General features: G+C 40.9%; 4 protein-coding genes across 4 annotated transcripts; 2 read left to right on the top strand and 2 right to left on the bottom strand.

The window, feature by feature from the left end:
• The first annotated feature begins 991 nt into the window (after positions 1–991).
• On the top strand, positions 992–5037 carry LOC106294871 (COBRA-like protein 6). The gene is made up of 6 exons (XM_013730565.1): positions 992–1201; positions 1304–1383; positions 3593–4049; positions 4137–4281; positions 4356–4636; positions 4712–5037. Exons 1-6 carry the CDS (start codon positions 1087–1089, stop codon positions 4987–4989), a joined length of 1356 nt encoding a protein of 451 aa, XP_013586019.1. The 5' UTR covers positions 992–1086; the 3' UTR covers positions 4990–5037.
• A 1395-nt stretch (positions 5038–6432) lies between these two features.
• Positions 6433–9700, bottom strand: LOC106294619 (cell division cycle 5-like protein). The gene is made up of 4 exons (XM_013730222.1): positions 9359–9700; positions 7544–9262; positions 7026–7307; positions 6433–6936 (listed from the first exon to the last, which is right to left on the bottom strand). The coding sequence occupies exons 1-4, from the start codon at positions 9533–9535 to the stop codon at positions 6580–6582; spliced, it is 2535 nt and encodes an 844-aa protein (XP_013585676.1). The 5' UTR covers positions 9536–9700; the 3' UTR covers positions 6433–6579.
• Positions 9701–9795: 95 nt separating this feature from the next.
• Positions 9796–12309, top strand: LOC106294620 (U2 small nuclear ribonucleoprotein A'-like). The gene is made up of 7 exons (XM_013730223.1): positions 9796–9967; positions 10060–10100; positions 10388–10517; positions 10609–10814; positions 11177–11335; positions 11426–11581; positions 12049–12309. The coding sequence occupies exons 1-7, from the start codon at positions 9886–9888 to the stop codon at positions 12052–12054; spliced, it is 780 nt and encodes a 259-aa protein (XP_013585677.1). The 5' UTR covers positions 9796–9885; the 3' UTR covers positions 12055–12309.
• Positions 12310–12724: 415 nt separating this feature from the next.
• LOC106294618 (universal stress protein YxiE) lies at positions 12725–14091 on the bottom strand. Its single transcript, XM_013730221.1, has 5 exons — positions 13822–14091; positions 13617–13720; positions 13361–13479; positions 13047–13141; positions 12725–12881 (listed from the first exon to the last, which is right to left on the bottom strand). Exons 1-4 carry the CDS (start codon positions 14024–14026, stop codon positions 13051–13053), a joined length of 519 nt encoding a protein of 172 aa, XP_013585675.1. The 5' UTR covers positions 14027–14091; the 3' UTR covers positions 12725–12881; positions 13047–13050.
• Between the last annotated feature and the right edge of the window lie 49 nt (positions 14092–14140).

Genomic DNA, 14140 nt, shown 5'->3' with positions numbered 1-14140 from the left:
ATGGTGGCTCCCAAATTTTAGGCGATATGATGTGGTGGTTACAATCCTTATTGTGTAGTGGTTAAGTTTAAATTTCGTTTAAAAAATAAAGGCCCAACTGATTATTAAGCAAAAGGAAGGCACAGCCGATTATTAAGGGAGAATACATGATATAAATGAATAGTGGTTACCGGTTACATAGCTTTATTATAAATTGATGCAGTTATACAAAAACGTAAAAAATTTAAGTTGCACCCAATTAATATCAATTGGTCATACAAGAGTTTTAATAGAATAGATGAATATTATTGATGCAGTTATAAAATAATCAGTTTTTTAAAATTAGTTGGATCCTACTTTTATTAAGCGGTGACACTATTGTTTTAATAGAATAGATTATTTTAGTTATGGTTTTTCGAACGGGAATTCCAAAGAGCGCGTGAAAAGAGCCTTTTTGACGTTGACGGTCATGAAAAACGCATCTCGTTCTGACACATTCTTTCTCTTAATTAACTTCTTTAATGATTTAATTTATTTCTCTTAATTGGTCAAAACTTTTAACTGCATGTGTATAATTAATTGTAATTTATAGATATTGCTTCTCTCGAAATTACTAGATGACCATACGATTTTCTCGTTGCATTATCAATCAAAAGATATCCGTAGTTCAAACGGAAACGTTACTAACCAGTAACTGGATTGTGTACTATGGTTAATATTATGAGTCCCTACTCCATAACAAAAACTACAGGAAAACAATCTAAACGTAAAGTAATTTAACATCTCACGAAGAAGATAACGCGAAGCGTTAAATATATAACCCGGTATCATTGATTTGTAAGGTAAAACAATTTTATTTAGCTAGATAAGTATTGTAAAAACCAAAAATAGAAAGTAAAGAGTTAAAAGAGTGTTAACAAATGCAAAAACTCTTCGTTCAACCACTAACAGTCACTAAATCACTTAATTCTCTTGAGACTTTTATATCTCTCTCTCTCTCTCTCTCTCTCTTTTATTCCCAAAGCCAAATCAAAATTCAAGGATTCTACCAAATAAAAATGCTTCTTATTTCTATCGTCATCGGAATCTTGAATATTTCTACGTGACATGTTTCTTTCCTCCTTGTTCGTTCATCGTTTGTTTCGTCACACAAAAATGGGTGCAACGCTAAACCTTGTGTATGCCGTCACTATCATTCTCTTCACAATCTCGTCAACCTCACGTAAGTATTTTGAATTCATTTTTTCAATATAACATTTTACATTTGGTTTGATTTTTTTGTTCAGTAAGGGTTTTTGATGATTAGTGATAAAAATGATTGCAGATGGGTATGATCCTTTGGATCCGTTTGGTAAAATTACCATCAAATGGGATCTTCTTCTGTCGTCACCTGGCCATCACACGGTAACTCTTCTTTCAGCATGTGTTTTGTTTTGATATAACAAATTAGAAAACTATGTGTCTAATTATGGGACCCGCTTGAGCCTTCGAGAATGTGTATTAGAATATGGGTTTATGATCAAATACACCAGATAAATAACAAATTAGAAAATAAAAACACTGATAAACATAACATTTACTTGAATAGTGTCCTAATCTTCAGTTTTAGAGGAAGAAGTATACTCAATCGTTTGTTTTGTTCCCTATAAAGTTGGATTCACTTTTTACCTCTTCACGTTTTGTAAAGTCCCATTATTTAGTAATATAGCCCTTGTTTAATGAGGATTTAAGTGATTTATAAGTGATTTTTTTTTTTTTTGTAACACCAAACTTATATTAAAGCTCAAAGAGCAAAAGCATCAAAGTTTACAACTGAACCAGAAGATCTCGGAAACACGCTCGGCGGTAGAATGAAGTTAGAAAATAGTACAAAACAACTAAAGATAGAACCATCGAGGGGCGAGTCATGCTCAGCGAAATGAAGAAACCCAAAAGAAAACTCCACTTTTGTTCCCATGGCGATTGTTCGAAAGAACAATTGATAGTCGAAAACGACGTTGATACACCTATAAGCAGCTGGAATGTTGAGTGGCAAGAACTTTAGGTGAGAAGCTCTAGAACCGTAGGCAACATTGACAGTCCGAAGTCCTACCTCCAAAGAGGCGCTAAGGATGAAGTTTGATGACATAGATGTTGATATAAGTGGTTCCAAACCTCGGAATTCGACACTACCGTGTCGAGCCCAATAATTTGTAACCGAAAGAGACTTAAGCATACAGTCATCACACTCGTCTAACCCCAACATGTGTGAGCAAATAGCGGATAAGAGGTATAGTAGACTCTGTGAAGAACCGTCGATGTTTGAGACGGCGTAATGTGATGGACTCGCAGCAGTGATGTAATTAGTAATTCTGTCGAGTCCACACTCTTGCACAATAGTTTCAGCGACGAGGAGATTGTGAAAGCTACTCCGGCTTTGTGAAGAACCGTCGATGCTTGAGACGGCATAGTGTGATAGAGACGCAACAGTGACATAGTCATGAGCAACTCTGGCGAAACAACACTCTTGCACAATAGGTCCGGCGGTCACTTGGAGACAGAGATTTAACCAATGTAGCTTAGCTCCATAGAAACCTTGGTGAGATGGGGCTGCCGCGATGTCGGGTGTATAGTAGAGACGACGCAGAGGTGAGACGATTCTCTTGACTATTATCCATAAAGGGGCATAAACTGAGATCCAACTGAGAAAAAGAACTCCGATATTACCGTATCGGGATCCATAGCTCTCGTCCAAACCTGAGCTAGGCCGCAAGTCCATAACAACACAATGAAAGCTCACATCAAGAGATCTGTTGGGATCAAGCTCAGAAACGGCGGCGGAGCTGCATAGACTGGTCGGTGAGGGTGCGGTAGTGAGACAGTGAAGCTCCGCTTCTGGTCTTTCGTTTGAATAAGACGCAAAGTGTTGCGGTGGAAGGTCATCTCGTTCGGGTTTGACACGAACCGGATGAGAAATGCTGAACCAAGGAAGCGGATGGTTAGTGGCAGTGGATAGTCTTGTAGATCCGGTGAGCTTGCACTCAGATTGAGCAGATCCCGCGGTGGTGATGGGAGGAGCAGCATTGACGGAACGGACCATCTCCATCGTGACTGGTGAAGACTGGTGAGTCTTTCTTGTGAAGCTGGCAGCGGGGCTTGAAACCTGGAAACGGCGAGCGGCGGTGTCTGAAGTAATCAGCGAGTTCAGCCACAGGAGGAAGAGCCATGCCGAGAAAAGCTCTATCAAACTGTAGCTCCGTCGAGACACCATGGAGTCATGCCAAGCAGGACGGAACAGAGACAACAGAAGAAAAAGACATAACATGAGATTGACGAAAATAGAGCTGAGATGTGACAAGAGGTCCCGACGCCGGCGAGCACGAGCTCCTCCGGCGCCGGAGAGGAGTGGGAACCGAGTAACCTCGATAATCGTGCCTGGGAGAAAGCGGCTAGGGCGAACTCGTCAGAAAACTTTGACAATGTGTCAAGTGATTTTTTTCTAAAGATTAAAGATTATGCGTTATAAATATTGATTGCTATTTACTAATAAAACTGTACACTCTTCAGATTTCAAAACCTCTCATTATTTAAATAAGCACAAACTAATGCTTGGAATATTCAAAAATGATGCTAGGTACAAGTAAAACTAGAGAACATGCAAGAGTACCGTCACATTGATAAGCCAGGATGGAAGCTGAGTTGGCATTGGGAAAGCAAACAAGTGATATGGGACATGAGAGGAGCTGAGACGACAGAGCAAGGCAACTGCTCAGCCTTTGCCTCCAGCGGAACACTCCCTCACTGCTGTCTCAGACGACCAACCATCGTCGACCTTCTTCCCGGATCTCCTTTCAACTCTCAAGTCTCCAACTGCTGCCGTGGAGGCGTCTTGACTTCTATGTCACAGGACCGCACCAATCACGTCTCTGTTTTCCACATGACCATTGGAAGCTTCCCTGATGACTCTGGAGAGTTCACTATGCCTTCTAATTTTGATATAGGTGTCCCTGGTTATAGTTGCGACAATGCTACTTCAGTGACTCCTACTAAGTATAGTACTGATAAGGGTCGTCGCAAAACTCAAGCATTAGGTAAATAAACCCATCTTCTTGACATACATTGTCGTATGATATGTTATGAACTTGATGATATGCATTTTGTGTTGATGTTGAGAGCAGCAACATGGGAGGCAGTGTGTGTGTACTCGCAGTTTCGGTCATCACAATCACCAAAATGCTGCGTTTCACTCTCTGCCTTCTACTACCGCAACATTGTTCCTTGTCCTACCTGTAGCTGCGGCTGCTCTAGTTCTCATTGCGTCAAGTAATGATTTAACAAAATCTTCATTGAGTTCTTTACGCATCATGTCAATGTGATCTTCTTGTTGGCTTGTTCAGGCCTGGTGAGATGCCGCCATATCTGGAGCAGAAACATGATCCAGAGGAGGAAGTAACGCCTGTGGTGGAGTGTACGAAACATATGTGTCCCATACATATCCACTGGCATGTCAAAGTGAACTATAGAGAGTACTGGAGGGTTAAGATCACAGCAACGAATCTCAACACAATGAAGAATTACACTGACTGGAACTTAGTTGTGCTTCATCCCAACTTGAAAAGTGTAGAACAAGTCTTCAGTTTTAACTACAAATCCTTAACACCATACCACAATGGCATCAGTAAGTAATAAAAAAGTTAAAATACTTATTTTCCTCAGATCATCATCACATTTTCCTCTTGGTTGTTTGTTTCAGATGACACGGGGATGTTTTGGGGAGTTAAGTTCTACAACGATGTGTTGCTTCAAGCCGGAAAGATTGGGAATGTGCAAACAGAGTTGTTGTTAAAGAAGGATATGGGGAATTTCAGTTTCAGGGAAGGTTGGGCTTTTCCAAGGAGAATATTGTTTAATGGTGATGAATGTGTTATGCCTTCTCCAGATGATTATCCGAGGCTGCCCAGTTATGCTTCTTCTGCTGCTTCTAGCTTTGCTACAACCTTGTTCTGTTTTCTCCTTCTTCTATTTGTTTGATTGAAGCGTTTTCATTGGACCTGCACTGTTTTTTTTTTGGCTTTTTCATGAACTGTTCAGTTTGGTAATGAAAGCTGATTTTTTTTGCATGAAAGATGATTATTACATTAGAAAGCACGTAGTATGACTGGAGGGATGATCTTGCATCATTAGCAACATAAATCTTATACATTCAATTCAACTCATCACTGATCATATCACAAGTGTTTTTATTGTAAATTTGTAAGACTCTCTCATCTATGAATTAGAAAGAATAATTTTGAGAAACTGGAGCAGTACGTTGAGATTCCAAGCGACAGTGGGATATCATTCATTGTACAGCCAAAGATGAAAGCATTGGAAATTGCTGAGAAGGCAAGGGATACAAATCGTGCAATCCTTGGTGGAAAGTTTGATCAGGTGAGCGAGTGACTCTCAGTCCTGGTTTGATTTGTTCTTGATGCGATCGAACAAGTGAAAGGTATTTTTACGTTGTGACTGCTGAACTGATCATTGAAACGCAGAGGACATGGTTAAAGAGGGATCCCAGCCTGCTTTGGATAAAGGAAGGAAGCTTCAGATTCTAACTTCTCACACACTCAAGCCAGTAAGTCTAATCTCTGCTATCTTTTAAACTTTGGACTAGATTTGTTGCGAGATTATGGATATTGACTGGAATGTGTGCTGCAGGTGCCAATTGCCATTGGAGATCCTGGATTGTCTCAAGGAAAAAATCACTTCCGAGTCCATCAAAGTCAAAGCCAAGGTGAGGATCTTATTTTGTGCTGCTTTAGCCACAGTGTCATCGCTCGCTTTTTTCTAAATGCCAAGTTAAAATTACTGATTTTAGCTGCATCTCAAGTTTTACACGGTTCTAACCATAATAATATCATCCGAAGACATTTTACACCTTACAAACGCTGTTTCAGAGAGAGCTGAAACTGCGGCTTTGTTTCCATCTAAGGAAGCTGAAGAGGAGGTTATCTAGGGAGGAGATTCAAAAAGTGCCAGATGCTACGGAAGAACCAGAGACTTCATAAGTGGTGGCCCTAACAGAAGAGCCAAGTTTAGCAATCAATCTATCTATAACTTGTTTGTTTGTTTATTTATATTATTATTAAATAAGAGAAGGCTCTCTGTTTGATGAAAATATTCGGTATTTCATTTCCATGATTTGTTTGCATGCAAGATTATTTTTTACGTTAGCAAGAATACAAGTTTTCTTTATCTGCTGTGAGTTTTGATAATTGAACATAGGGCAGTTTTTGTAAAACTATAACATATGACAAAGTTTTAGTAACTCAAATCTCCAAATGAACGCACCAGTACAAAACACTTTGATTTTGGTTTGAATTATGCATCAAAGTTTCTTTCTCTTCCAAATAGTCTCTAGCCGAAACTAAATTTTTTAATCAAGAGATCAAATCACAGAACTTGAAAGATTGTGTACAATTAAAGGAGATCTGACGTATTCAAATTTCTTGACCATTGCAAAGTATACAAAAGAGTATCACAACCTTTACAAAGTCATTTTACTCATACAAAGTCAAGCTGCGTCTCTCCTTAAAACATAGAACCAATACAAAACTCAAGTACGTAAAGATTTGACGTTTACGCAGAAGCTTCCATGGAAATGGCTTCGACTTCTTCCTCTCCAGTGGCTAGTTTAGCTTCTTTCTGTTTAAGAGAATCTTCGACGACATCAGCTTGTTTCAATGCTTGAGCTCGGAACCCGACCATTAACTCCTCTGCTTTTTCAAGCGTTGACAACAGCTCCCCATAGCGCGCCTGCAGTCTCCGTTCCGTCTCCTTTTGCTTTACCACTTCTTCCTCCAGATTCTTCTTCCTGAAAGATGCAGCCATCTCTTCTTGCCTCTTCAATGCTTTAAAGCACTCCACTTCTGTTCCACCAATCTCAATCTGCTTCAAACTCGCCTCTATTTGGCTCCACACGGTCTCTGCCCTTTTCTGTCAAATGGACAAACAGCAAATCATCAAATATTACACCATTTAGGGTAAGAATTAAGATAAAAGGCAAGATGGACTAATATTCATACCTCATGACCCTTTGTATAAGTTTTATACTTGGCCTTCATGTGTTCTGCCTTCTTCTCATCCTCTTCCATCTTTTTCTTCGCATTCTCCATCTCCACTTGCAAAGCTGCAACTTTCTCTGCCTTCACAGCAACACTTGAGGGCCCGTAAGCATTTCGAGTGGGGAAGTACATGATCTCCTTCACGCAATCGTCGTGAGCTACTACGAACTCGTCAAATGTCTTGCTCTCGTTTCCCATTGCCGCGCAAAGATATTGTGCCTCCTCCTTTATCATTTTGTCAGCCTGCCAAAAATAACATGGACAATTATCGTTAGAAACCCACTATTCTTATACCAGATTAAAGATGTTGCTTCAAACCAAAGGCGGATATAAATTCATGTGCATAATATTTATCAAGTACCCTATCGGCCTATCCATCCAAAAACCAAAAGCAATCTAAGAACTCAACTCAAGAGGTAGCTCAACAAATAAATAACAAAGTAAACTGAGATAAAGGAAGATATTGTTCATATTCATACCTCTTGGATTTCATTTTCCTCAAAGTCTTCAATTGCAGTAACTTGAGAACCAGAACTGTTAGCACGGTTCTTGGCTCCTTTCTTTTTCTCAGCTTTCTCATCAAGAGGATACTTTGCATTATCATGCTCCAGTAACTGTAGAAGCTCCTTTCTTACCATTTCATCTGCATCATCAACTGGACTAGGAGGAACAACAGAACTTTTGTCTCGGTTGGCTGAAAGCAACGAATTCCTAATTAGTTCCAACGAAGCTGCTGGAGGTCTTGGAAGATCTCTCTGCAAAACCTTGGACCTTTTCCTCAGCAGCGCTTGGTATCTTGCTTCCTCCTCAGCCTTTTCCCTCGCAATTCTGTCTGACATGTCTTCCTCAATTTTCTCTTCTGGCTCTTCACTTTCTTCTGGAGGGGGTTGTGCAACTATTTGGTATTCGTTCTTTGGCTGAGGAAGCCCAGTAAGACCAGAGCGTAAGCTCATCCTAGCTTCCTCTCGTCTCTGCTTCTCAAGTTTTGCACTTTCGTGCATGTCCATATCTTCATTTATGTGAAGTTCATCCCTGAAGGGAGTACCTCTGGGTGTCATAGCAAAAGAAGAACCCTCCCTTGATGGTGTCAAGCCAATTCTGGGGGTAAGACTAGCACCACCAGGCGTCATTGATGGAGTCAGCATGGGATTAGGGGTTAGCATCTCTTTCTTCCTCGGAGTGACCCCAGTAAAGTCAGAAGGGTGCAACTCAGGATTATCTCCTCCTAGCAAAGGTGTCTGAGAGTCTCTCAACCTAGCCAGATTTTCAGCTTCCATCATAATAGCATCACCTTTACCAGCAGGAGTTCTTTGAGGCGTCCTCATGGGTGTCATTCCTTGCCTTGGTGTTTGCGAGTAATTCGCCAAAAGCGCACGCGTAGCAGCACTACCTTCTGTCATCTCCTCATTCCCCGCAAGAAGGTCACTAGCATACCCCATCTTTGCAATTTCCTCTAGCTCGTGGTCTGAGATCTGCGGCGGTGGTAACATCAGCTTCGACCTCTTCCTAACAGCCTCCGGATCATTCAGCTTGTTCGCTTGCAATATAGCCGCAGGAGCATCCCTTCTCTCAGCAATCTTATTCCTAGCAACATCTTGCTTCCGCAACTGTGCTTCGACATCAGCCCTTCTTTTCCCTTCAAGATCCTCAATAGTCGTCGGAAACTTAACTTGGTCAGCAGGACGATCCTCATCCGCAGTATCGTAAAACCCAGCAGGCGCCCTCTTCTCAAAAGGAATCTCCGCGTTATAGTCGATCCCCTTTCGCTTCCTTTTCCTATGGCTGTTCCCAATCCCAGCTGCTTTCAACTCTCTCCTCTTCTGCAGAGAAGCAAGCCTCCTCGCTTCCTCGAGTTGCTTCTCTCTAGCTTTTCTCTTCGCCTTCTTTCCCCTAGTGTTAGCCAGCCTCGCTCTCGCTTCGGAAAGCATCTCCTTTTCGTCTTCGTCCATGTCCACTGGATCAGGACGAGCAGGCTTTGACTCCGGATTAGGATCAATCTCGCCAGGACGCAGCTTCCGCGGATCGTCCGCTGCTTCGTAATTCTCGTCCTTAGTGCAAGCCGCGTCAAGAAGCTTCTCGTACCTCTCAAGGCACTGAGATGGTGTGCGTCCCACAATGGGAGCGATGGTTCTCCACTGAGTAGGCAAAAGCTTCGCGAGATGTAGAAGCTTCTCGTCTTCTTCTCTGGTCCATTCAGTCTGCAATCAAATCACACAAACAAAACTCAGTTTATAATTCAACTATAGATCCAAAACTAGTTCCCAGATCCAAAGGAGTATCTAACAACCACTAACCTTTTTGATTGAAGGATCGAGCCACTCGTACCAACGAGCTTTGCACTGTTTGGCGGACTTACGAACGAGAAGAGAGGAGATCCGAGCCCATTGGTTCTTACCGTACTTCATGACGGCGGCTTTGAGGATCTCATCTTCGGTGTTCTTCCACACACCTCCCTTGATCATAATCCTCATCTTCGCTCAACTGTTTGTTTGTCCCCAACGCACTCAAGCTTAAAGGAATGTGAAGCTAATGCTCGCGCAAATCGGCAGAACGAAGAACTGAGGACGGAGCGAGCGAGAGAGAGAGAGAGAGAGAGAGTAACCCTAGATTGGGGTTGGGGGAGAAGAGATTGAATCGAACACGTGTCCTTTTGTTTTAAATTGTTTTTTTTCTAAATTAAAGAAGAAGATATTTTATGATAGGCCGACTAAAAGCCCAATGGGCCGCGATAAGAGCAAAGTGGTTCTTCTTCGAGACGCACACTCTTTCCTCTGAATGCGAAGAGCAGAGAAGAGCCAGGGAGAAGCGGAGTAAAACCCTAATGGTGAAGCTCACGGCTGATTTGATCTGGAACAGTCCTCACTTCTTCAATGCCGTCAAAGAGCGAGAACTGGAGCTACGAGGTAAGCTTGTTATCTTTCCCATTATCATTTCGGGGTTTCTGTAACCTTAAACGCATCTGCTCTCGCTAATCCTTTGTATTTTGCGATTACAGGCAACAAGATTCCCGTGATCGAGAACTTGGGCGCTACTGAGGTACCTTCTTGCTCTGCTTTTTGGCTTCATGTTCTATCTAGTTTCGTTGCTTCATTGCCTATCATTTCAAGACGAGCTTGTGGATGCGATTGGGTGTTTTAAAGTCTTCCTGTTAGGTTTCGGCTCTCGATTATTTTGAAAATTCATTGAAAGGAAGAGTCTTTGATATGCTGTTGCGTTTTTAGAACTCTTCTGATATGCTGTTTTAAATCCCCTTCGTGTTATGTTTATCGTGTTGGATTGCTTTCAAAAGGTTAGCTCATTTACTTGTGTTGTTTTGGTCGCAGGACCAGTTTGATACAATTGATCTTTCGGATAATGAGATAGTTAAGCTAGAAAACTTTCCACTCCTCAACCGCTTGGGAACTTTGATCATTAATAACAATAGGATCACCCGGATAAATCCCAATATTGGAGGTAACTATCCTAATAAAATGTGGATTTTGAATACATTGTTTGCTTCGTTGAGTAAGCGTGTTATGTGTGTTTTATGGTTCTTCTTCTGCAGAGTTCCTACCGAAGCTGCACACTTTGGTTCTTACTAATAACAGGCTTGTGAATTTGGTTGAAATTGATCCCCTTGCTTCCATTCCAAAGCTCCAGTACCTTAGTTTACTGGATAATAATATCACCAAAAAGCCGAATTATCGCCTGTATGTGATTCACAAGCTGAAATCACTTCGAGCTCTGGATTTCATCAAAGTCAAAGCCAAGGTGAGGATCTTTGCTTTATCCACTGGACCATCTTTGCTTACTCTATATGCCAGTTTAAAATTACTGCTTTTGCTGCATCTCAAGTGTTACACTGAGCTAACCCTAATATCTTCCTCAAAGCTGGACATAAAATATGATTTTTATGTTTTAGATTCAAGTGAAGATGGCATCTTCTGTTGCCTTGAATATGAATAATTGTTCTGCCTCTCCCTTGAGCTTTTAGCCCACCATATATCCGTAATTTATCTAACTATTTTATAAAATGGATTAATAACCGCACTCTTGGCAGTAACACCAACTAGTGACTTAGAAGAGGCAAAAACAAAGACCAGATTTACCTAACAATCATTGTTTCCCAACAGGAGAGAGCTGAAGCTGCGGCTTTGTTTTCATCTAAGGAAGTAGAAGAGGAGGTTAAGAAGGTATCTCGGGAGGAGGTTCAAAAAGTGTCAGATTCTACAGAAGAACCAGATACTCCAAAAGTGGTGGCCCCAACACAGGAGCAGATTTTAGCAATCAAGGTGCGATCGCTGATTTGTTTCTTTATTAATATTAAGTAAGAGAAGTGTATGATGTCAATATTCGGTTTTTAATTTCCATGATGGTTCCAGGCTGCAATTATCAACTCCCAGACGATAGAAGAAATTGCCAGACTCGAACAGGCTTTAAAGTTCGGCCAGGTTCCTGCAGGCATGATAGTTCCTGATCTTGTTCATTCCAACGTAGCCACAAAAGACGGGAAGCCTTCATCTGGTGATCCCATGGAGGTAGAGTTCTTATCATGAAATTTTGCTCCTTTTACTTCTGCTTAGAAAAACTTTTTAGGATTGAGATCTAAGTAGACCATTTTGGAGTTCTATTACATTCATTGTTGCAGGTTGTTTAGTTATCCGAACTAGTGTGACTGACAGTTTTGATCTCTTTCTTCATTCTTTTTACTTTTCTGGACCATGCATAATAAACACTTTGCTTGAACTGTGATTCTGTGAAAAGGCTAAGTTAAGTGAGAACCAATATCTGTAATTTCTTAGAATTTGGAACTTGGAAACAGTATTGTGCTAGGCATTAAAGTTAATGTTTATTGTGCGGTAAAAGTCGTGAAGAAATTAGGATGACTATGCGATTGGTTTGCTTGACAGGTTGATGCTGCTGCTGTTTTATTTTCATAAAAAAAAATCATTCTCATGGTTGTATTATGTACTTAAAAAAACTCTCTGCATTTACTGCCCTGCAGGAATAGAAAATACGGCAGTTGCTCCTCAAGTCGTGGTCGCTGCTGCTGGAATGCTCAGCAATTATTTCTGACAAGCTTCACGATCCTGTTAGGTTCTCGTCACATCCTAGGAAACTGTAAACGACTTCTGCTCAAGAGAGCTGTTTTTGAACCCTTGAAAAGAATGATATAAAAGATTGTAATCTTTAGTCTGCACACATATTTCCCAATGTTATTTTCGCGTTATACTCTTCTCAGTTTTATATGGCTTTTCATCGATCGATGTATCGTTTTAGTGAGAAACTTGATTATTGATAGATGCAGGCCATGTTACCCCGTTTCTCAAAAGTTGAAACCTTCCCTCTTCAAAAGAGCCAGATGAAAGGCGCTCCGAGAAAATAAAATTGGGGAAAACAAAGCATAAACAGAGCACTCTTGCTGCGTGGAAGCTTCTCGGTTTTGTATAGGAGAATAAAGTCTACAAACAATGGCAATAGAAGCCTGTCGTTGACTTAATAAGACCCCGGCTACAAAACTTCTCAGTTTCTTTTCCATGATTGTTATCCAATGCCACAAAATCATGTGATTTGGTTCAAACAGTTAGCTCTGTAAATCATCACCATATTCAAAAAAACAAATAAACGATGAATATGAGTACAGCACAGCACATATACTGAGCCTGAACCTGAGACTGAGCCAACCAATGTTTCTATAGCTCTTATTAATTTTTACATTCACACTAATGCTTTAAGAAGTAAGAAGGTGGATTCTTTGCTTTTCTGCTTCCATAGCTTCACATAGTTCACAAACTCACACAGATGGATTTGATATCCCTTTGCATATGTACATATCTCCTGAGAAGCGAAGAGATGATTGGATAACTCGGTTAGACGGACACTGACATTGATAAAAAGCTAGAGATATAAAGGTTTTAAGGAAAACACTATTAAGAGAATGTGGATTAATAAGACTGATGACAATCACGAAGGTGTGAACTGTCAAAGGTAAAACTTGTATACCTGATTATTCAGAAGAATCCCCCTTGGGTTTAATTATAACAACAGGGCAGTGCACATGGTTGCTGCAGTAGTTGCTTACACTTCCCAAAAACATCCTGTTGGAAAGAAACCAAAACAAATACTGAATTCAACACTGGCAAAGATGTTACGGACCGTGAGTTGAGAATCAACAGTCAGAAGTGATCAGTAAGGGACAAGTCATTCAGCAAAGCAACCAATATCAAACGCCATTTGATTTTTAATTTGTAGTTTTCATCAGTTTACCACCACAGAGGCAAGATACTACTGTGTGTGGAAGAAGAGATTGTTGGTACCTCTTAATGCGGCCATGAGCCCGAGAACCAATGACAAGCAGATCAGCGTGCAAATTCTCAACAGTCTCGCAAATCTTATACTTAGGATCACCAACCACCACTTGCGTTTTCACATTCACCTGAGAGGGTAAGTAAATCATCATCACAACGTTTCTCATCAAATCAATAAACTTAAATAGATCACACACAAGTAATATCTCCATATTCTAACTAATCTCTAATGGATATCAAGTATATGTCACATGTACGTACTCACCGATCTATCTGCAAAAATCAGACGAGCGTGATCCATGATAGTATCTGTGATCCGTTTGTGATGTTGTTCGATGGCAGCGGTGAAAGCAGGAACCTCTAGACCACCTTCATCGCAATGTTATTTCAATAGTCAACTCAGCAAACACAATATAATTAAAGATCATATCATACACAGTCGCAAAGTCTTATTAGTAAGGAGACTCAACTGGGACCACCGAAAGGTATAGTGCCGGGGCTAACGCCTGCAGCAACAGAAGGCGAAGGCTGGACATGTAGGACAACAAATGATGACTCGGAAGAAGACGATGAGAGCTTGAGGTTGTCCAGTGCCCACCTCAGAGCTTCCATGCTCACCTGGCTTCCATCTACCGCCACGACAACGCAAGTCAAGCTTCTTCCCGACATATCCATGACTTCTTCAAAAACTCAAATCTCTCTTCTTCTCTGTTGCTAAACTGAGTTCCAAGTTTGTATGTTTCAACGATGGCTTCCACGTCTCCACTTTTTTTTTTTTTTTTTTTTAAA

The sequence above is a fragment of the Brassica oleracea genome, chromosome C5 (assembly GCF_000695525.1).
Source record: "Brassica oleracea var. oleracea cultivar TO1000 chromosome C5, BOL, whole genome shotgun sequence".
NCBI classification, from domain to species: Eukaryota; Viridiplantae; Streptophyta; class Magnoliopsida; order Brassicales; family Brassicaceae; genus Brassica; species Brassica oleracea.
Note: the sequence above shows the minus strand (reverse complement) of the source record. Positions and strands in the feature narration are given on the sequence as shown.